The following is a 22,373-nucleotide window of genomic DNA, read 5'->3' as shown; positions in this document are numbered from 1 at the left end:
TATTCTATTCATCTACACCCAAGATTTTGGTACACATCCACCTTTCTTCTCAAGAAAAAAGTAAAAATTATTCAAAATTAACATAAATAGGCGATTTGCATATTTTATTTTCAAATTCAACCATATTTGGAAGAAGAAATACATTATCACAATTATGTTTTATGTGGGAACACCTGATATAGGTGCCTTCATCATTCTGTCCCATTCAACAATAGTATTGAAGAACGACATCCTCGGTAATAATTGTAAATTTTTTCTTTCGTTTGATTTCAAATTTTTTATAATATTGTTGCTTTTCTCTTTTTGAGATTTAATCTAGACGTCATACCAGCTCTTTTATTCGATGATTACATATCTGACCAGACTAATATCATGTAACATTCAAACCATATATCTCCGCTCATGTTTCATATCGGTTCATATAAATCAGACAATAATGAATTGAGCCCAGCTTTTGACGTTTGGGACAACTCATCTACGTACGGAATCCCTGTATTGATCGATATTTAATTACGAGGTCGTATGGAAACACATGCCCCAGAAGTTTATACTTAAAATGTAATTTCCACCATGGAAATTAGTTACATTTCAGAATTATTGACACTTACAACTCTAAAGCAGTAAATGCACGTCCCTACACATAAATCAGGAAGTTTGGGAATAAAACTGATTTATTGACAATAATCTCTAGGTTTACTGATACCCATAAAATGCATTTTAAAAATACTTCACCCCCATACATAACCTCACATTTAAAAAGCCTGTATGATATAAAAAGAACACAGTACATACGTATTAATGAGTTTATTTCAATAAGTTAGCAAATGACAGAGACGATCGTGAAATTAGAAGATTATGAACCTGATATGACCATAACTTTTCAATTTATTCGAGAAATTCAATTCTTCTGGGGTAGGAGCATTTTCAATTAGTTTCTTATTTTAAGTGTACTCTGCTTGGTCATATAGTCCATTCACTTTCATAAAAGCAGTAGGTTGGCCACAATAATCGGTTAGGTTAGATTAGGTTAGGTTTGGTTAGGTTAGGTTAGAAAGAAGGAATATAAAAGTTACGCCTGAAAAGAAATTTAAGTTCTGATATTTGGGGAATATTCATGGTATATTCTAATGTATTGCAAAGGATTTCCGGAAGTGCTGTCATTTCATTCATACAATTTTTTTCAATCCTTTTTCTATTACACATCGAAATAAGGAGCACATCTTTTTCATGGAACAATTCAGAAAAAGCAAATTTGGCGGTAAGCAAACGCTAATTAAATGTTATGTTTCGTGAGTTAGGTATATCCAGTCAAAATTTTATTATGGAAAGGTGAAAAAATTCACATCTTACTGATGTTTTGCATCGAAAATTTCCGATGGTAGAAAATTGTTCATAGGTAATTCAAATTGAATCAAAAAGACAAATACAATAAGAAACTTTTCTGCATCAGACTTCTTTTTTTAAAACTGTTTAAAATCTTTTTACTCAGAATCTCTTCCCTTAAATTCAGAGATGTTATATAGTCAAGCAGCAGCAGTAAAATATGGTTTGGATTTTCATTTTATTCTGCTAATACAAGATATTCAATAAAAAATTTTTTACTCAATTTCGAAGAGCAATAAGTTAGCAATACATAAAGAGAATTCGTAGAACCAAAATGAAACGGAGGCTTTTGGTAGCGTGAAATTGTTCATACATGTTTTGAATCAAATCCTATAAGGGGTTTTAGTGTTAAACAACCCCAAATTGAAGTTTTCACGATCAGACCTCTGATAGAATAATTGAAAATGCTACATGCATAGAGCAGCTGAAAATGCCTTCAACAAGTTTCCACTGAACTTTTCCAGGAAGATAACATATCTCCACATTCTTCACGTACACCTCTTGATCTAATTCCCACATTCCATTAATCTTATTCAGAAAACAAAGCAGAGGAACTTCCGTCACGTTTAAAATCCACTCAAAGCACTCCACGCCCACTCAACGGCAAAAAAAGCGATTTAGTTCATAGAATATGTTGTTGAAATTTCCTCGTCGTTGAATGGAACATAATATCATGGTGCCATTTGACCGCCCTCTCCAGAACTTCATTCTTCTCAGTAAATAAAAGTCTGAAAGCGCTGGAAATGAAAGGTCGAATAATGTCGGCCTTGGCATCTTATCCTATACAAGGATAGGGTTACGAGAGGGTATTTCGTTTAGTTTCGATTAAATTTAAGTTCTCCACATTTTATTTTTGGGTGGGAACAGGGTTGGGCAGTATTTGAAACACGAATACATATTTAGTATGTTTAATCCAGTTGCTCCTCAAAATAGTTATTTGTGCAACCAGTTGGAAAAAGCATTATTTTTCGTAAAAAGCGTATTTCTGCATAAGGAGCGAAGGCAGTTTGTCAAAAAACGTGATTTATGAAAAATAGTGTTTACCAACGTGTTTCACACTATATTTTTTCAAATTACAAGTTACGAAAAGTAAAAAATTTCAAAACGCACCTTAATGAATTTCAATGTGTTACTTTATAAGTGACAATTAGAAAAATGTAATTTGCAATTGGTACTTCGAATATCTGATGCTGAGGTATTTTGACTACCTCCCAATTGATTGATCAATACTTGCCCGAGTTAGACATTCTTTTACAAGAAGATTGGGAGCTTGTGTAGAATATGATAGCCGCCTCTATTTGAACATGTATAAGTAGCTTTTCCTCAAAATATATTTCGCATGTTAATCACTGTTTCCCGTTCATGTAAAGATTAGTAGAATTTTTTTTGTGATGTAAGTACTCTCTATTACAATATCAAAAAAATGTTTCATAATTCTCTAAATTTTACTACATCGATCTTATAGATTTCCTGAAAACCATCCACATTTTTCCATATTGTGCAAAATTCAAAAAATATCCTACAATTCTGCTTTGCATCCGAAAAATTGGAGTCTTTTAAAAATATATCGTAAAGATGAAACATCGATGATCGATGAGGTTTCGTTTAGGATATTGGCTTGTTCGATATTTACGTGGTAATGAAAATGGAAACTTAGGATTGCCGAATTGTTCTCATTATTTTTTAGTACCTTAAACGGTTTTATGAAATGACTCATTTCGATACCTAGTGACACAATGGGCATCACAATCTTCTTGTTCGAACATTCCAACAATCGTCGTAAAAATGGGATGAAATGTGGAAACATCGATATCACTTTTTTAACATAACTAACATAAAAAATTTCAAGAAACTGCCTCGATTTTCTAAATTTTTTTTCACTCTAAATTGCACGATACAACAATTATGATTCTGTCAAAAATCACCTGATGCATCTAATCCGACGAACTTGGTACTGAACCATTCATTGTCCAGCGATATATTTATGTATTGTTTCGTTTTTGCGATGCCGGAGTCACTTTCCACAGTCCCGTACTTGAAATTCAATGAAATTTTGTCGAACTTCTATGGGTTGCATCTCAGCCATCTTGGATATTTTATATTGACAATTTTTGGTTAAACGACTTATTTTGATGGGTTCTACCTTCTGTCAAAAAAAAAACACACCTTTGAAAACACCCTGTATGAATGAAAATTTTTATTATTGATCATTGTAGGACCTATTATTTGAGAAAAAAAAAATCAAGTCAATAGCTTAGATAGAAACCAAATTATGGACCATGTACCCATCCCACCCTGCATGTATCATAAAGTAACACCCCCGCAACTGTCGAAATGCCCAGTTTTTCAACTGTATGTCCATAATAATTTTATCGATCCAGCACAGGCCCTCCCATAATTCATAACTCTCATCTGTTGTTAGATATACCGAAAACCTGTTGGCTTCGGAATTTGTCGCGAACGCTTGTAACTGTAATCAGGTTTAGCTCGTTTTCACAGCTAAAACAATTAGGATGGAATAGGGGTGTTAAGGGATCGGGGAAAATTCTATTCATTGGACCCCACGCTATCGTACTTCCATATGCAGCAATTCTGTCGTATCTTCTTGCTACTTTTCGAATCGGCAATTTCATTTTTGTTACAAAAAACCTGCTTTGCTCTGAATCCCAAAAACCCTCTAAAATCATGCAGAGGTTCATTATTTCTAAAATATGAAATTATTGAACATCAACTTTTTCGACACGATCCTGAGAAAAATAAACTAGTCTAGCCTAAAGCCTGAATTTCATCCACTTTAGTTGGGGAGCCGAAGATGCTAAATCGGGATTTACTCGAGCGTCGTGGAAACCTATTGGATTTTGAAGATTAGATGGTAGAAAGAAGAAAGGTTCTATGATGTATGAACTTTCAGCGGTGGGGAAAGCGTCTGCAGGGTCCCAAGGATGTAAAAAAAAAATCGTCAGGTGTACATACTCGAGCGTGTCAGATTAAGATACTGTATATGACCTACGTATCCCTGATAATGAATACATGCTTATCTAACAGTTTGCGCGGTGGGACTGGCCGTACGGAAGAGTTGAAAATGGTTAAAAAAAATTCCAGCGTGTCAGATTTTTGGAGAATATGTTAATTGGACCCAAAGGAAGCTACTTTTCAAGGTCACAGCGGTCCTTTGAAACTGTAAAAAATAATCGTTTGAAAATGCTTTTTTTTTCGAAAATTTCCCTGCCTGTACCTCTAATCTTTTTTGTATTCATTATGAAAGTTGTAGATAAAAAAATTCTACACTACTTTTGTCTGAAACAATTTTACATACTCTTAACCGTTCTCGAGTTAGAAGGCGATAAAGGCGAGGAGCTTAGCCACACATGCGAAAGGGCAAGGTCAATGTAGAATCGCAGTCTAATCTGCATTCAACCAATTGTCAAAATTACAAAGTATTTCTATGATGACAATTTCGAAATTAGTCTCTGACTGAACCTTAGAATCTTGGAACATGTTCTAAGTTTAGAATGTACCTACTATTTTCCAACGAGTGAATTTTCGCTTCAGCATGTATCGCTAAACACCTCGCATTAATCGCCATATATCTCAAAAACGTTTGAACGTAGAAAAAATTGCTTACGACAAAATTTGTAGAAAATGTTATGCCCTCCAACTTTTATAATGAATGCGAAAACAATTTGAAGACCAGGATAGGAGATAATCCAAAAAAACTGATTTTTGTGACTTTTATGGCCAATCTTTTTTGTTTCGGCTTTCTAAGACTGTCAGATTGTATTTTTTCCGTTATTATTGAATCATTAGCTTCAAAGCAAGAAAAAACGCCATCGCGCCCGAGAATGTACAAGTGACGTTTTTTTTTTGCAACTTTGATGCCCTACCACACATTTTCGTCACGCTCAAATTGTCAGATTAAGAAAATACATATATACTTTTCAACATATAATTAACCACATATATCTTAATCTGACAGGCTAGAGTATGTACAATGATCGTATTTTTTTCATTATTCTGACAGGCTGTCCTAGACAATTCCCCCTATATACAGGTCTAATTTTTGGGTCCAAGGTATGTCCCCTTATATTAATCTGACACGCTCAAGTAAATCCCGAATTTCCCTCTTCGGCTCCCCAACTACTTGCATCAACAGTATGTGATGTGTATTTGCAAAAGCTGAGAAGCAATAATAATTTTTTCTTAAAAGCCGAAGAAAAGATGTTGTTCCCCTCTAATTGCAAGGGTAGAACCTTGATCTATACTGTACAAACAAAATCTCATGTAATTTCAAGCTCAAATCAACGGATTTTCTGACTAAAATTAATTTATAAACAGGTACGTAGCGTGACTCGTAAAGGCTGAAATTAGGTATCTTCGAAGTTATGGGGAAACCACCACCAAATTTTTTGATTGCCTTCTTCTCGCTTCCATAGAATGCTTTTCAGGTTTTTTCATCTTTAGAGAGCTGTGTATAGGGGCTGCTCAAAAAATTTTTAAATGAAAGACCCACTATTTGTCGAGGAATCAACCCAATTTTTTGGCAACTATTGATTCAAACCCTGAATATTATTGATATTTCGTTCATTGTCCAATCCATCAATATTTTGTTCATTGTGCAATGAACGTGTCGTATTGAAATGTCTGAAAATCGAATTTCAAACAGCATTTGAACCGAAAGCAAGCATACGGACTGACTCCTCTTTCACTGAATTGAATTTCTAAGGAACAATACCTCATTATTATACGTTTCCACGTTTTCATATCACGTGTATGCTATCAGAACTAAACGTCAGAAAATGGGACAAGATCACAAAACAATACTGTTAGGAGTATTCAGTTCGAAACCGAAGAGGACAATAAGTTCGATAGCGTGAACAGTTTCATACGCCAGCGACGTCAACGTCATCAGTGAATGCTGATCTTTCTTCTGTTGAAGGAATATGAATAGAGCTTGGTTTTCATACTTTCCCTTTGACTCTATAGATAGATAGAACTTCTTCTCATGGTTTCTCGACGTAATAGAGGTTCGTTATTATTATGGCTATTGGTAAACGGCCCTGAAGAACCGACAGAGGAAAGAGCATCTCAAAGAACTCAAAGAAGTTAGTTCAATTAAAGCTATGGTTTTCAGATAGGTAATTCTGTCGATAATTCTAGATTCCTTAAAGAGCATATAAATATGACCTATGTACTTTTACGACTTCAATGAAGTTTTTACTTATTGGAATAGGTATTAATGGCACTTCGTACCAGTATCGAAAAGAGAATTATTATTATGAAACTATAACAGAAGTTTATCTGTTTGTTTATTCAAAAACTACTGAAATGTTTATTGTTTGTAATTTCATTATGAACTGGACAATCGATATTAGTGAGATTTTCCCTGTATTTTGAAGCTTTTGATTGGCATCAAAACCTGGTATAAGTTTCATTCTGTCTTCATTAGAAATGGGGAATATACAGGGTGTAAATGGATAAGTGTGAAAACATTTGATTATCGTCAAAACATAGTGTGGGTCTGTCGCAAAAAATATTTACAGCTCCTGCTTAGATACAGCACCTGAGAAGCAATTTTACTATCAAAAATCAATTTTTCAATGCTGTAATGTGAATAAGGACAAAATTTTCTAGCCAAACAAATATTGAGAGGGGCTCCTTCTTTCCCTTGCAAATAAATGTAGGGTGGTAACATGAACAACTTTTATTGCTATCGTGATTCCATAGAATTTCTGCCAGTTTGCTGGTTTCCAAGAAGATAAAAATTGCTTCACAGGTACCATATTCAGTAAGCGATATTTGACCAGGGGCTGCTAAATAAAACTGATAGGAAGGATCACAGTATTTTTGACAAGGAATCGCAACTATTCATTTACGATGTCAATATCGTGTATTGTCCTTTGCAAAATGGCGAAGGATTCGGTCGCACAGTTCATAATTCGTACAATGGGTGTCTAATATATTATGTATATTCATGTGAATTTATTTGAAAAAAAAAAGGAGGGCAAAAGTTACTTCATTTACTAGATACAACAACGAATATCTTATGAATTCAATATCGAACACAAGTGAAGATCAGTTGAAATTTTGGGGATTTTAAACAGAAATCGTTCTGTTTCATCCTCGGTTTCATCAGCAAGCAGGAAAAATTGCCTCCTTTGCGGATGATGTGTATGGAATAGAAAAGATTTAATTCGAGTTGAACTTAGTGAAAACCCATAATAAATAACCTCAACTACCTGATTTTCACTAGGATGAGTTATTCAACCAATACACGTTCGCCTGTTTCACAACAGTATCATTTTCGCGTAGGTGAGTTTACCTTCAACCACCTGAAGATGCTATTGTGATAGCGAAACATGTAGTGGTTAAATAATTTATTGTGTAATTCTCGAATCTCCGATAAGTTACACTCTTCTAAACATGTGCCAATAGGCAAAGGAAAAACATATCATATGATGACGCATATTAGGGGAGAAGAAATGTATGATTGCTAACAGAACACGTCTGATTTTGGGTATTAATTTTCATTGTTCTTTCTTAGTAATTTTGAACAAAAATGTTCGTAGCTCAAACTACAGGATGTCGCAAGAATTAGTTCTTGTCTGTTTTCAAGTTCGACTCAAGTTGTTTTTCAGAGGTGTGCAGGTTCGACTGTATGAATTATGATAATTAAAAATATACTTCTATTAATTTTACATGGTAAATCTAAGGCTCTGCGGTCAGCAGTTGTCCTCTTAATTTCAGTCTAATCATTTTGATCATATTCTTATTCGCATAACATGTGTTGGTGCAATCGTGGTGAAAAAGTGTTTTCTTAATATTGTTTCACTTGGAGGACCTAATGAAAAATTTGGTGTGTCGAAAAAAGTAGAAGAAGAATGTGGTCCCTGTCCATTTGCCCATATCTGAATGGAAAGTTGATTTTGAGAAACATTTTCAATGTCTTAAGTGGATTTACGTTCGTCCTAACATGTGACGATTAGAAAAACATATGCTATCTGATGACTTTCCATTCTGGACGTAACTTTCAATGTTTTTAGCAGTTACTTAATAATCTTGAACTAAAAATGTGTGGAGAACTGACATAAATTGTAGTATCGATAATTTTTCCCACTACCCCACACTATTCATCGACTTAATGTTGACTGTAGGTATTGAAGTGAAATAAATGCTACTTATAGCGTGTAATAAGTATTTTGTAAACTTCATACTAAGCAATCAACAGTTAGTTGTCCTACCAACATGTAGGTATAGTTCCATTTTTTTTCAACTTCATTGAAATATTTACACAAAACAGACAATTATCAATGAACGTCATAACTGATTAGCTGATAGAAGATACAAGAACTTCTTAGAGAAGGCGAATCAACCCTACTGAAGAGTATTGAATCGAATAATAATTGTGATAATGTTTATGTACAGAAGAAGTGATGAGCTAAGTTTGTTCATAAGCAGGACCTGAAGAAAGAGCTGTTTTTTCGAAACAAGATTAAAAGGAGACATCAGATCTTGTGTATTCAATCATATTGAGAGAGAATTGACCATGCATCTCTAGAAAGACGATCAGATATCCCTGCTCCCTTGCATTCAGTTAAAATCGTCACAGTGAATGCATTGTTTCTGTTATCATTCAACGGGAAATTGGGGAAATGCAATTCGGGCGCTCTCGGCGGTAGGATTTGGGGTGGATTGAACCAATTGTCCCGGCTCGATCTAGACCCCAGCATCCCAATATCCTAAATCATCTCTCTCGATTCTGGCTTCGGGTAAACACCTATGGTCGTCACATAACTCACCTCAGTGTTCACATAGCGATCTCCATCGGCACGCGGTGTGTACAGGCGTCATCGTCAAAAGCGAGCACATCACGGCACGGCGTCTCAGACTCCTGGGGCTCTTCGCGACGCGGGTTCGAGCTGCACCTGGCTCCATAGGCGTGGACTGTCCGGGAAGGCGCCGAGATTGAGGAGCGCTCACGGGTGCCCCACTCCCGGTATCCACACACACCCTGGGCCGCGCATGGCCTCATCGATTTTAGAGAGCCTGATGCTGGATGCTGCTGGGACCACGGTGGTGGAAGATACGGGTGGAGGTTGCATAGGTGATCTTCGGGTCGGTGAGTCAGGTCAGTGTTCGGATAGGGCTGAATTTACCTAACAGCACTTGGGGCCGGGCCAGGAGTTGGTACCCCACGCCAAGGTCTAGCCAAGAAAACACAATTTTCAGGGAAAATCATTTTATTCATCAACATAATTACCTTCTAGAGTGATACAATCAATCCAACGTCTCTCCAACATTCCGATACGATTCTGCTAACGGGTATTAGTCGCTAGTGGTTAAATCTGGAGAATAGCGTGGATGCGGAACTAATTCAAAGTCCATTTCTTGCAATTTGGCCATCGATTTGTTACATATGTTGCATTGTCTCAGTGAAAATTTTTTCTCATTTTGTGGCCATTTTTTAGATATTTCTTCCTTTAAATGCACCAATAACGATCTAATATTCGCTTTTGATTGTCTTATTGGTAGTCGATGAACGAATTTCTCAAAATACGAAAGCCAAGCTTGCCAGCCGACTATTGTGCTTATGGCCGCTTTGGAAGTGGTTCATCGCCAGCCGCAGTTCACTCAGCTGACTGCCGATTTGACCCTGAGGTGTTGTGGTGGATCCACACTTCATCTATGGTAACATGCCGACGGAAAAAATCGTTTTTATTCCGACGAAACAGCTGCGAATAGCTTTCGCAATCATCAACATGTCGCAAACGCGACATCCACTTTGAGGAAAGCTTTCTCATGGACAAATGTTCTTTCAAAACAAATCGCACACGTTCCTTTGTTATCTTTAGAGCGCTAGCTTTCTCCTGCAACTTCAATTCACGATTTTGTAGACTTTTTTGATCTTTTCCGGTGTCAGTTCCTCTTTTTGGCCCTGAAAAGCGTGGTGCAACATTGGTGGTTATACGACCACTTTTAAACTCTGCATACCAGTCAGTGATGTTTGATTTTTCTCAGGCAGAGTCCGAATAATGCTAATCAAGCCATACTTTCCCCTTCGGCGAAATTTTTTCCATCAATAAGCACTGTAAGTTGCAAAATGGCGAATGCTCGGTTTCATTTTTCAACGCAAAATGGTAAGGCATCAATTAATACATTTACCGCATCTACAGCAGTTCAGTTAGTTTATTGAAATAAAATAAGCTAAAATTGCTACACATGCAAACATCGTTAGATTTCAATATCGTTCAACGATTTCTAATAGCATCTCAATCTTGTTATTTAGCTCAAAATGGATTTAGTGCTGTACCAACGATATTTCTAATTGAGGAAAGATATCATGTACCTTTTATGTTAGGTAATGTGTAAACTTACGGTCCCCAGCAATAAACGTGCATTTATTATACATTAACGAAAGCGTTTATCCTGGTCGAAGTTATCGATGAAGTAGGATTACAAGTTGTGAAGGACCACAAAAGGGACATATCCAAAGGATAATATCACTAATATCTAATATCACTATATCACTAATATCAGCGGTAGCGGTATAATTACTTCTGAATCGCTTGAAATCGATTGTTATGAGATAAATACGGAAATATTCATCATATTCCAAGGTACTAAAACCTACATACTTATAAAATTATGTCGTAAAATACGCAAAAACTTTCAGTTAATATGGTATGACCTGTTTACTTAACTAGTAAAACTGTTACATAAAATTGTTCCTCCAATATTATGAATTGCAATGGACATTATGCCATGTTCGCAGTGCCATAACTTTTTTATAAACTAAGATTTCCAGTAGTTATTAGCGGTTTTTATGGAAGACATTGGGCTTATTTGACGCAATAAAAGAGATAATGAGTGTGTTTTTAGTCTAGTGTCTGTGAATTTGTATTGAATTTGGAAAATTGTATTCATTTACATTGTGCAATTAGCCGAATCATTGATTAAGACAAAATGCAAAGAGGTTTCGATAACCGGAGCAGTTTGAACGTGGGCATAGTAACCCCTGGAGAAGATATTTTATAGTTCAAACTTGTAACATTCGAATAACACTATGGTAAATCTTGAACCTGACGTTTGGCTAAAAATTAGATGTAACGTAATTTGCTCTTCCAAATTGAAATTTCTGCATAAAATGGCAAAGGGTTTTTAAATGTTAAAGTTAGATAGGGCAAGAATAAGCGTGGGGGCCATGCCCTGCAGACCTATTTCTATACTTATATCACCATATTACTATTGAATTTGTTTTTTCCTTCCAACTGTTTTCTCATATGATTAACTCTTTGTCGATTTTGTTTTTTTTTCTATTGTAATTTCAGTTTCTGAAAATCCGCAAAAATGTATTTTTCAAATCATTTGCATAACGACTTTAATAAAAAAAAATCTTCATAACACCCTTCCTGTGAACGGGATATTATAAAGCTATCGAGCTCAAATTAGCTTATATGCATACAGAATATATAATATAAGAATGTGCATATTTCATGCAATTAGAAAAAAATACTATGCAAAATTCGGGATTTTAAATGAATTACTGTCATCTTTTTCAGTTTGCTATGCATGGAGGAAAAAGAAATAAAGTGTTTATTTCAAAGTTCTATTGAAACATACATAAATACATATTAGTAATTATAATAAAAAAATTTATTTGCAGAATTCATTCTACCCAGAAGGTTGTAATCTATCTTTGCACAAGTTTTGAATGATTTCAAATTGGATCAAAAAATGAAATTATATACAAAATTTTTTCAAGTGCCTAAAATTCATTTCATCTGCACAGGTGGTCGAACTGGTCCCATTGGACCCATAGGTCCCATCGGCATCACTCCCATCATAGGAGGACCAGGCCTCATACCCATCATTGGAGGCATTGGTCCATGCGGCCCCATCATCATAGGGGGCATTGGGCCACCAGGTCCCATGGCTGAAAGAATTTTATTTTGGATTACTGAAACGTGATAACTAATATCATGTTGTGTTGAATAAAAAAAAGGAAAACTACCCTTAATAATTCGAACTTGAATTAAAAAAATGATAAACATAATATTTGCATTAAAATGAACATTAGCACAAGTATACGTAGAGCCTCGTTCAAACCAAGGATTTCGGCACCCAGAGTTCAGGATATAAAGTCAACGCTGTGTATTATACCTTGTGCAAAATAAAAGTTGCAACGACAGTATACATTTACCGAATTTTGTAGATACTTACCACCTGGGGGCATCATATTTGGACCACCAGGACCTCCTGGTCTTTGTCCTATTAACTGAGCAGGAGGAGGAATCGCTACACCTTTACCTGGAGCTGCAAATGGATTGTTGGCAATTTTTCCTGCCTTGAATGCGGCAGTGGTTGCATCAATTAAATGTTGAGCTTGTTCTTCCATCCATTTTTGATAATAAAATTTAACGTTATCCTTGTGTTTCCTACCTGTACAGTGTGTTTTACGAACACTAGGTGAATCGTGGGTTAAGTAGGTATCACAATAATCACAATAGTATTTTGGCATTTTTATGAAATAATTGTTTACTATGAGATGAATAAGTAATTAGTATTTATTCACTAGCAGACCAACGTACAGCAGTCTCAGTTACAAACACAAATTAGAGTTTTATCTCTTATCTCTTTTGACTCTTTTAGAAGAAACAAACAACTTTCATATTTCATTACTTCTTTCTTCTTTCTGGTAACCATAGAAATTATTCTTATAAACTTAGGTTAGAAGAGAACATTGACAGTTGACACAAGAGACAGGTTGTCTCTGGGTGTGTTCATAAACTTACTCCGAGAGTAGAGTATGAGTATGGTCATGCTCAGAGAGCATACTCTGAGGAACTAAAAGTACGTTTGTGAACGCTTCGGGTAATCAGAGCTTACTCAGAGCTTGCTCTGAGTAAGTTTGTGAACGCAACCTCTGGTTAGCACTGATGACAGGTTTGGTTGTTGTCTATGCTTGTTCTCATCCTCTCCATCTCCAGAGAAGAAGAAGAAAGTACCGTTTTACTTGAAACTCTGTGCTCGATACTTTGTTTTTTCTTTGGTTTTTTGTTCCTCTGTTTTGTTTATTGACATAACTTGGTAATAACAAAAAGTTATAATTAACACACAAACACACATAATATGAGAAAGTTTGATTGATAAGTGACAAAAATTTTATCGACAATGGCGAACAATGAAGAAAATTTTGAGCAGGTAGTGTAAATTTTGATTATTTGCATTTAATGTAGAATTAAATTACCTCATTTTGTACATTATATAGTTTGAAGAAGATGAAGCAGCAGAAACCACATTAGCCTTATGCAGTGCAGGAAGAAAACGTCTCTTTAGTAAAGAGTTACGTTGTATGATGTATGGATTTGGAGATGATCAAAATCCTTACACTGAAAGTGTTGATATAATAGAGGATCTTGTTATTGAATTCATAACTGAAATGACACACAGGTAAGGACTGTTTTTCCAATTGACCATTTTATTATGCCATACCGCATATGAAAATAACTTCACTCTTGAATTGAAATGAAGATCGTCGTACATGGAGAAAAATTTCTATACTCATGGCAGGTTTCACAAAAATTCAATTACCTAAATCAATCATTTGACGTTAATTTAATGTTCCAAATGAAATAACTATTCAGCTATTCTCAAATAAATTTTCAGAGCTATGGAAATAGGAAAAACTGGGAGGGTGTCTGTAGAAGATATTGTTTATCTAGTTAGAAAAGATCCACGCAAATATGCCCGTGTTAAAGATCTTCTGACAATGAATGAAGAATTGAAGAGAGCACGAAAAGCTTTTGATGAAATAAAATTTGCAGGTAATATAAAGTAAAAATTTGGATGCATGTTCATTCTGAAATTAGATTTTGTTTACTTTTGGAATGTTTTCCTTTTATTTTTTTTTTATTTTTTTTGTAGAACTTGGCTATTAAAGTGTTTTCTACATTTTATTTCTTGTTTTCCTTAGTTGTGATTGGAGGTTAATATGCAATGTGAGAAACATTTTTTCTTTTACTGATTTCCCTTAATTGTTTGTAGTGTTTGAGTTTGGCATATGTAAGTAATGATTGTTCTGTAGATAAAAAATTGATTTAAGCCTCATTTGTTGATAAAGCTTTGTACTTTCAGGTTTGAATCAAGTGGAAGAAGAAAAGGCTGAATAATATGATTTTTATAATTAGGGATTCAAAAATTTTTATCCAAGCCAAAAATAACAAGTACAAATATGAAAACAAAAGTTATGATGCTTCACAGAAAACATCAGTTTTAAAATTTTCTGTGTCAAGTATTTCGTGTTGCTCTGAATTTTTTACTCTATATGAAAAACATTTGAAAACTGATACTCTCGGTTTTCTTTTTTTTATGTACGTCATTAGATGATCTATTTAGAAGAGAAGAATATAAAGCTTTGCTAAATATGTTTCTTTGTTCCTGAAGTGAGATTGACATTTCCTTTGTAAAGTTCTTGAATATCGGGAAAATACTACATCATTTTGAATATGACCTCATAAAAAAAACACATTCCATAACTACTTCCAAATCATGCTATCAATTTCGAATGATTCTCGATTTTTAATCTCTACAATCTGCATATTTTGAGACTTTTCATCATGAGATATATTGGGCCTGTTCCGATATTGCTGGTTTTACTGGCCCACAATCGAATAACACTAGAACTCGAACGACTGGACCAATAGGCATTGTCTCTCAAATACTGATGGTACTGTTCAGCAATATCGGAACAGACAGATTATCTCCAAAGAGAGTACCTATGAAATATGTAGTAGTAACTTGAGATTTTTTTCACCATAAAATAACCGATTGCTTAAAAAACATTTGCAAAATGCTTACATCATGCTACAGCCATGAGAATTCATATTGTCTCAGTGGAGGAGTATTAAAAAAATATATATCAAATATTAAAAACTCCCCACCAACTTTATTCATAATATGGATATAAATCAACTATTTTTTTGCAGAAAACTTTCAACAGATTTCTTAGCTGACAGAATAACATCGTTAACTCCTACCCCATCATAAGACATACCACATAGTGATAAAGGCAGATTAGAACTTTCAACATAATCTTTTATTTTATTGACTGTCTCTCTATGTCCTACTGTATATTGAGGAATACAATTTTTTAATATATTAACTTTGTACTCTAATGGTTCTTCATCAATTTTTAAGATCTTTTTGACGTGAGCCAAAGCAACATCAAAAAATTCCTCATCTGTCTTGAAATTTTCAAAGTTTCTTTTAAACCAGTATCCACCCATCATTACCGTTAGAACTGTATCATTTTTCTGACTAAAGCAACAACTATCAAAAATTATTCCTAATATAGGTAAATTTTCTTGAGGAGGAACCAACAAGCCAAATGCCGGGTTCTTGATGAGATTACCCTTGAAGTGCAAGTTAACAACTGCAACATCAACACTCTGAATTTGTTTTAACAGAACGGATAACTTTGGATGCTGATCTGAAATCAATAAAGCAAATATTTCTGACAATAACGTACTGAACAAATGCTTAGACTTGACTGAAGTATGTTGATTGTGGATTATAACCTCTTTCCCGAAAAATTCAACCTTATCACATTTTGTATTCAGATTTATTTCGACTCCATGAGAACTTATCACATTTTCCAATGTACTTGGTAACGTTTCTAGTCCGTTCTTAAATGAATACACACTCCATTTTTCACTTTTAACCCTATCAAGTAATGCTGATTTATGGACATTTTTCTTTGAGGAAAAAATGTTATGCAATAATCCCCTTGTTATACTGCCATAGTTTTGTTCATATTGAAATAATTGTGTTGCCAAGAAATTAACACTAATTTCCTTTGAGTTGCCGGCACAAATACCACATATTAATGGACTCATCAAATAATCGGCTACTTCACTACCAAATCTTCGATTCATAAAATCATAAATAGATTCGTCTACCACTTTCTTTATGGGCTGTTTATGTTCGTTGATGAAATTCACAATAAGAGGCTTAGAAAATGGTGATTGTGTTCTAAAGAGACCCAACAGTGATGAAGGTAACGTATGTAGTTTTCCATTTACATATATAAGGCGATTTTTAGCTGCAGGGCTACTTGAATATATGGGTCTTATTTCACCAATCAATTGTAGTTCTTCAATAAGATTTAATGTATTCGTTCCAGTTTCTGATCGAGGTCGTAGGGTTCTAGCAGCTTGTTCAAATAAAATGCCTGTGTCTGTTTTATGAGTTTGAATCCAGCCTCCTGTTCTTTTACTAGCTTCCCATATTGAAATCGTATTAGGGGGAATCTTTTTACACAGGTAAAATGCTGCGGACAATCCACTTATTCCTCCTCCAAGTATATGAACTGTCATGGCGAAAATTTGAAAATTTAATCTCAAAAGTAACAAAACATTCCTCTTTGTGATTGTTTGTTATTCATGTGATCAAGAGATCACCATAGAGAAAGTTGTCTCTGGAGCTCACTTTCTCTACGAAGCACACACTTTAGCATTGAACTAAAGAAAGTTCAATGCACTTTAGTGACTTTAGTCAAAGAGGAACTCTTTGCTTTTAGAGAACTAGAGAGAACCTACTCTATAATCTTTGCTTTTAGTGTTCTGTCTCTGTGCTCTTAACTTTTCACTTCGAGAAAAATAAAAGATAACCTCAATTCACTCAATTGGAAAACTGATTTTTATTTTTATTATGGTTCAACAAGTATAATGAAAATGGTTCAGTTATGTTGAAACGAAAGACATCAAGATATTTTCAGCGTTTTTATTCGCGGCTGAGTAATTTTGATCTTAATTATGTTTGCTCAAGAGAAAACTTAGAAGAAATCGAGCAGAATATAACTCAGAGAAAAGGGGTTGGAAATATAAAACTTGTATGCGATTTGTATGATAGATACAAGTTATCAAACAATGGAGAGAAAATAGATATCGAAAATCAATTGCTTTCAGAAATCTTAAAGATTCCCAATAAAACACATCCTGATGTAATGAAATACTCAGATGGTGATCCAAAGAAGATCAAATTAATTGGAGAAAAAAAAGTATTTGATTTCAAGCCTTTGGAATTTCAAGAGATAACAAAACGGATGAATCTTGTAAGAACAGAGCAGCTAGGGAATTACTCTGGTAGCAAAGGTTACTATCTCTTAGGAGCTATGGCAAGTTTAGAAAAGGCTCTCGTACAATATGCCTTGAAAACATTGTTAACTCATAACTTCGAACTTATCTCAGTTCCTGATTTGATTCCTAAAGAACTTGTTGAGAATTGTGGTCTTCTCACATCAGGTGTGAGAAACCAAGTAAGTAAATAAATTTGGATTCTTTGAATTTCTTGAGTTCATATTCTAGGTGTTCTTTTTAGATAAAAAATTGCATAAGTCAGCATTGTGTTTATCTGGTACTTCAGAAATGTCACTTGCTGGATTATTTCAAAATCATGTTTTTGAGGAAGCAGAACTTCCCCTTAAGTTAGCAGCCGTGAGCAGATGTTATAGAGCTGAAACTTCAAATTTAGCTGAAGAGAAAGGACTTTATAGGTAACCATGATACAGATTCTATTATATGCCTCATATTATATACAAGAAGTAAAATATATTTTCATTGGTTTCTGTTGTAAAATAAAAAAAATGAAGAATGATTTCCAATTTTTTTCTAGGGTGCATGAATTCACAAAGGTTGAAATGTTTGTGATAGTAACTCCTGAGCAATCTGATTCTATGCTAGAATATATCAGAGATATTCAGGAACAACATTTTAGTCCACTAAACCTGCATATGCAAGTCCTTGATATGCCTCCTTATGAACTTGGAGCACCTGCATATAGAAAATATGATATAGAAGTATGGCTTCCAGGAAGGGGCACTTTTGGAGAGATTTCTAGCTGCAGTAATTGTACTGATTATCAGTCAAGAAGATTGGGGATAAAGTATAGAAAAAATGGTGAAGTGAAGTTTGTACATACTCTGAATGGCACTGCATCAGCTATCCCTAGATTATTAATAGCTATAACTGAAACAGGACAGATGGAGAAAGGCATTATTGAAATACCAAAAGTTTTGCATAAATATATGTATGGGCAAGAAACTATAAAGAAGCAAACAGGCATACCCCAACTTAAATTGATTAAAAGTAAAAAATAAGTTATTTTGTTTTATTATTTTCCATTAATATGTTAGGCATAATCAAATTCCCATGTTGTTTGCAAAATACAGGTTACGACTACACTTGAATAGTTGGAATACAAATGATGAGATAAACATAAGAAGTAGTTAAATGATAAATATTGTTTGATCCTGACAAAATATAATGCTCGATTCCGGAGAAAAAAAAATTTGGCTCAGGGAGAAACATTTTTCGACCTCAAGAAAAATCACGTTTCAACCACGAAAAACAATATATTTTTGAAGCCAAGGAAAAAATTTCAGAGCCCGAAAAACATATTTGTCCACCCCAAAGAAAAATGGGTTTCGATTCCAAGACAGATTTTTCGACCCTGAGAAAAAACATTTTCAATCCTAGAAAAATATAATATAAGGGGAAAGGGTGCACAATAGTTTACCACTCTGGTTTCTGCTTCTGAGGTGTTTTCACTCCAGCTAGAAATTGTACTCCTAAAAGTGGTAGAATTAAGATAAAGGGGTTGACACGGAGGTTCTCAAGTAAAGCACGGAGCACTGTTTTACCTGTGGGGTCGGTATACGGAAGTTTCCAGCGATTGGTCTAGTACTAGCTACTTGTCGCGCTGTTAAACTCGGTGGCTCAAACGATAAGAACAAAAAAATAATATGTGAGGGAAAGAAATAAAAATCCATCACCATTCATACCCACCGGTGGGGGGTGGAAACGGAATGTCTCAGATGCCGAAAATCTGTATAAGGTATAATTATATACACACACCCTTTTTTTGGCATGCGGCTCATATTATGAAAATCGGTAAAACGCTTTACCTACCTGGTGTTATTGTGTGTATTATCTCATAATTAAACTTTATCTTTGTAGAGATAAAAGTTAAAGTCCTTCAGGGCATAATTTAAATTTTTCTTCATATAGTTATATAATTTAATCAACTTATCTCGGGTTTCATGAAGCTTGATCGGGGAATCAACGCTTGAATGACGAATAGACGTCAATTTGTTTTCAATCGATAATTCACTCATGATCATTGAGATTATCATTTTCGCATCAAAAATTATGATGTTCATACGTCAATTGGATTATTCTCAATTGCTACTTCTTCAATATATTGAGAAATGAAAAGGTTTCCAGTGATTTCGTTTTAGAAATCTACTGACTGTCAAATCGTTGATCGGACAATCAAAGTCTCATAAAACCCACTGGTAAAGCCATAGTTGTTATTTTTTATGAATTTCTAAGTAAATGTATCAATCAGATTGACATATTTTCTTCATTATAACACGTAATTATGAAGGAAAAAATAAAGGTGGCCCATTCCAAGAAAAATTTGAGCTTTGTGGCCCTTTTGGTCCCCATTCCCTGACAATATAAGTAGAAAGAGTAAAAATAAGATGTGACCCATAACGACGAGGTAGAACTCATTTATTTCTTCTTCCGCTAAATGCCCTTGTCTTGTTATCCATACTCTTTTTGATACTTGAAATAATTCTATCATAATATTTGAGAACTTTCAGAAGGGAGATCGCTACATTATCTTATATAGGTAAACGAAATGTTTGCAACTACTCATAACTAGTCAGCAGCTGAACACTTCTTAGAATCTTTCAAAGCTTTTTTGATTTCTTCGTAGATTTGTCTTATGTCTTAAATGAGACTCTTTTATGATAATAGGACAAGAGGTGGGCATCAACGATTTATGGTAAAATAGTTTAATCCTTGAAAACTATTAAATAATATACATGTATAAATTTCGTTCTTAAATTAAATATTGGAGTATTTTTCTCTAACAAATATAAATCGATAATGACGAGTTGCAGATTTCCAAATATTAAGGAAGACAGGGATACTCAAACTTAATAAACATTAAATCGAATCAATTTTCAATTGAAGCACATTTTTCTGTACCTATATATTATTATAATATATCATATTCGCACACCTACATTTGCTTAAGATCTATTACCAGATATTTAAAATACACTAAAACTTATTTACATCGATACATTCATTCTTTCAAACGTCTCTTCTTCACTGCAGTCACACTATATTCTTCTCTACTCTCTATTATTCGAATTTATATATACAAATGGTGTATTTTGTCGAAAATCTGCAACCCATTAATTTTAAATGGACTAAGAATAAAAGTCAGTTCTTTAAAAATTCGTGTCGTATGATCGTCTTCTTTCGTATAACCTATGGCTGCTACCAGGTCCTGTGTGATGACCGTAATAACTCCCTGCAGAATTATTGTAATAACCATTGTTTTGAGAATTCCAACTGTCGTATAGGTTCGTCATACTGTTGTCATGTATTGATCCAGAGGAACCCTTAAATAAGTCAAAGATTAGAAGAATATACGTATTAGGAATGAAGTAAACCGGAAGAAAATGTGTGAGCGAAAATGAAGAAAACCTGAATCTGAAATATCTCGAAACGTAAAGACATCTTTGAATGCATGGCGTTATCTGTAGATCCCACATTTGCAACCTACTTTCATACCTTTTTGGGTAATTTATTGTAATCTCTATGAGCATCCATTCTTCTGGGATCCCAGAAACCAGCTTCCACGCTATAGGGATCTTCTATTCCATAATTATCATATCCTCCCATATGATTCTTATTCAATTCATTGAGCATATCATCAGTAAGTGGTGTAGGCATTTTCTTCTTAGCATTTTTGGATCGATTCACAAGCTGAAAACCGATTATATTCATGATATAAATTATAAGCATTTTAAAGCTAACAACTTACAACAGTGACTCCAAATATGATGACGAAAAGAAGAGAAGCCAAGCCTATGACAATAACAGCAATAGCCCATTGGGGCAACAGAAGATCATCTTCCGTATATCCTACTGTAGGAGCTAATTGTTTCGGTACAACTAAAAAAAATTGTAAATGAAATGATTATTATGGTTTTTCAAACTAATGTTGAAATACTAGAATCAATTTCAATAGTAAGATCGTTTCGAAGGTATTTTAGTTTAATCAAATCGAATTATAAACAAGTACTAAAATATTAATAAGAGAGGTCTGAGGTCGAACTGCTAGCGAGTCACAAAAAGGCCCGCGCGAGGGCCGTTGGCCCGAGCCCTGTCAAAAAACGAAAGTGAAATTCAACAAAAAGCTAGAACTATGGGCTTACTAGTTTTAATTTAATTATTAGGAAATAAGTATAATAATAAATAGTTCGCCTTTTTTATATACCTATTTACGTTTTGCGACTGAAATTTTTTTTCAAAATATAATCAAAAATCATTTATTTACCTATGAAATCTGTGTACATCGGATCTATGATGAATTTGCCTAGTTTAGCTTTTTCCACGTATTTTACTGTATCATTCAATGCTTTTCCTTCTCGGAGTGTGGATTTAACTAAAGTACTTTCAAGTGCCTCATTGAAAAGTTTTTTCATTTGTGAAGTGCTTATATGCATATCTGTATTCTGCATTTCAACTAAATAATCCACTAAAACGCTTCCTTCGCTGAAAAAAAAATCTTATGAAAAGAAAGTAGGGTAACGATTTTTTTTTGGAGCGTTTCGCTCAGCTTTTACTTGGATATGTAGATATGGGCGAAACGATCGAAAAAAAATGAAACAATTGAAAAAGGGAGAAACACGTGAAAGATTGAAAAGAGGGAGTGATAAGGATAGAGAAAGGAGAGGATATAGAGAATATGAATGGCAAAATAAAAGACGATAGGGCGCGTCATATTCAAAAGTGAACAACAAGTTTGTCGTCTTACCTGAATCCATCAATCCTTAAATTCTTGAACAAACTATTGAGAGTTCCTGATTTACTGTATACCTCCTCCAACTGAAAATAATCGCATTTTAGTGA

The 22,373-nt window shown here is 34.4% G+C and overlaps 6 protein-coding genes across 9 annotated transcripts in view; 2 read left to right on the top strand and 4 right to left on the bottom strand.

The window, feature by feature from the left end:
* The window catches only part of LOC123315475 (muscarinic acetylcholine receptor DM1), a 32,802-nt gene extending 23,486 nt beyond the window's left edge, over window positions 1-9,316 (bottom strand). Inside the window, exon 1 of the mRNA XM_044901171.1 lies at window positions 9,180-9,316. The gene's annotated coding sequence lies outside the window, so the exon portion shown is untranslated. The remainder of the gene's footprint in view (window positions 1-9,179) is intronic.
* A 2,656-nt stretch (window positions 9,317-11,972) lies between these two features.
* LOC123315175 (U1 small nuclear ribonucleoprotein C) lies at window positions 11,973-12,970 on the bottom strand. Its single transcript, XM_044900772.1, has 2 exons — window positions 12,601-12,970; window positions 11,973-12,313 (listed from the first exon to the last, which is right to left on the bottom strand). Exons 1-2 carry the CDS (start codon window positions 12,896-12,898, stop codon window positions 12,153-12,155), a joined length of 459 nt encoding a protein of 152 aa, XP_044756707.1. The 5' UTR covers window positions 12,899-12,970; the 3' UTR covers window positions 11,973-12,152.
* Window positions 12,971-13,474: 504 nt separating this feature from the next.
* LOC123315535 (transcription initiation factor TFIID subunit 13) lies at window positions 13,475-15,554 on the top strand. 3 transcript variants are annotated; one of them, XR_006537965.1, is made up of 5 exons: window positions 13,475-13,581; window positions 13,649-13,830; window positions 14,047-14,204; window positions 14,305-14,378; window positions 15,366-15,554. XR_006537965.1 is itself a non-coding variant. In XM_044901263.1 (4 exons), exons 1-4 carry the CDS (start codon window positions 13,552-13,554, stop codon window positions 15,386-15,388), a joined length of 393 nt encoding a protein of 130 aa, XP_044757198.1. In that variant the 5' UTR covers window positions 13,475-13,551; the 3' UTR covers window positions 15,389-15,554. The 3 variants fall into 3 exon arrangements, 2 of the variants coding, with proteins under 2 accessions (XP_044757198.1, XP_044757197.1); XM_044901263.1 differs by lacking the exon at window positions 14,305-14,378; XM_044901262.1 differs by lacking the exons at window positions 14,305-14,378; window positions 15,366-15,554 and adding an exon at window positions 14,515-14,802 and having other exon boundaries at window positions 13,476-13,581.
* LOC123315533 (protoporphyrinogen oxidase) lies at window positions 14,547-16,891 on the bottom strand. Its single transcript, XM_044901261.1, has one exon. It carries the CDS (start codon window positions 16,752-16,754, stop codon window positions 15,348-15,350), a length of 1,407 nt encoding a protein of 468 aa, XP_044757196.1. The 5' UTR covers window positions 16,755-16,891; the 3' UTR covers window positions 14,547-15,347.
* A 150-nt stretch (window positions 16,892-17,041) lies between these two features.
* LOC123315048 (serine--tRNA ligase, mitochondrial) lies at window positions 17,042-18,539 on the top strand. The gene is made up of 3 exons (XM_044900593.1): window positions 17,042-17,695; window positions 17,745-17,932; window positions 18,052-18,539. The coding sequence occupies exons 1-3, from the start codon at window positions 17,123-17,125 to the stop codon at window positions 18,533-18,535; spliced, it is 1,245 nt and encodes a 414-aa protein (XP_044756528.1). The 5' UTR covers window positions 17,042-17,122; the 3' UTR covers window positions 18,536-18,539.
* Window positions 18,540-20,223: 1,684 nt separating this feature from the next.
* The window catches only part of LOC123315270 (endochitinase A), a 55,715-nt gene continuing 53,565 nt past the window's right edge, over window positions 20,224-22,373 (bottom strand). For both annotated transcript variants that reach the window (XM_044900910.1, XM_044900911.1), the window contains exons 5-9: window positions 22,279-22,349; window positions 21,799-22,016; window positions 21,283-21,413; window positions 21,030-21,224; window positions 20,224-20,857 (exon numbers count right to left, since the gene is read on the bottom strand). In XM_044900910.1, coding sequence (XP_044756845.1) covers window positions 20,684-20,857; window positions 21,030-21,224; window positions 21,283-21,413; window positions 21,799-22,016; window positions 22,279-22,349 — 789 coding nt within the window. In that variant the 3' untranslated portion in view covers window positions 20,224-20,683. The remainder of the gene's footprint in view (window positions 20,858-21,029; window positions 21,225-21,282; window positions 21,414-21,798; window positions 22,017-22,278; window positions 22,350-22,373) is intronic.

Source organism: Coccinella septempunctata, chromosome 6 (genome assembly GCF_907165205.1).
Source record: "Coccinella septempunctata chromosome 6, icCocSept1.1, whole genome shotgun sequence".
In the NCBI taxonomy this organism is placed as follows: domain Eukaryota; kingdom Metazoa; phylum Arthropoda; class Insecta; order Coleoptera; family Coccinellidae; genus Coccinella; species Coccinella septempunctata.
Note: the sequence above shows the minus strand (reverse complement) of the source record. Positions and strands in the feature narration are given on the sequence as shown.

Coding starts and splice junctions, on each gene's coding strand:
- LOC123315048 (XM_044900593.1), top strand. CDS start 17,123: ATGTTGAAACGAAAGACATCAAGATATTTTCAGCGTTTTTATTCGCGG. Junction 17,696..17,744: donor CATCAGGTGTGAGAAACCAA/GTAAGTAAATAA, acceptor TTCATATTCTAG/GTGTTCTTTTTAGATAAAAA. Junction 17,933..18,051: donor GAAGAGAAAGGACTTTATAG/GTAACCATGATA, acceptor ATTTTTTTCTAG/GGTGCATGAATTCACAAAGG.
- LOC123315535 (XM_044901262.1), top strand. CDS start 13,552: ATGGCGAACAATGAAGAAAATTTTGAGCAG. Junction 13,831..14,046: donor ATAACTGAAATGACACACAG/GTAAGGACTGTT, acceptor ATAAATTTTCAG/AGCTATGGAAATAGGAAAAA. Junction 14,205..14,514: donor TGATGAAATAAAATTTGCAG/GTAATATAAAGT, acceptor TTGTACTTTCAG/GTTTGAATCAAGTGGAAGAA.
- LOC123315175 (XM_044900772.1), bottom strand. CDS start 12,898: ATGCCAAAATACTATTGTGATTATTGTGATACCTACTTAACCCACGAT. Junction 12,314..12,600: donor AAATATGATGCCCCCAGGTG/GTAAGTATCTAC, acceptor AAATTCTTTCAG/CCATGGGACCTGGTGGCCCA.
- LOC123315533 (XM_044901261.1), bottom strand. CDS start 16,754: ATGACAGTTCATATACTTGGAGGAGGAATAAGTGGATTGTCCGCAGCA.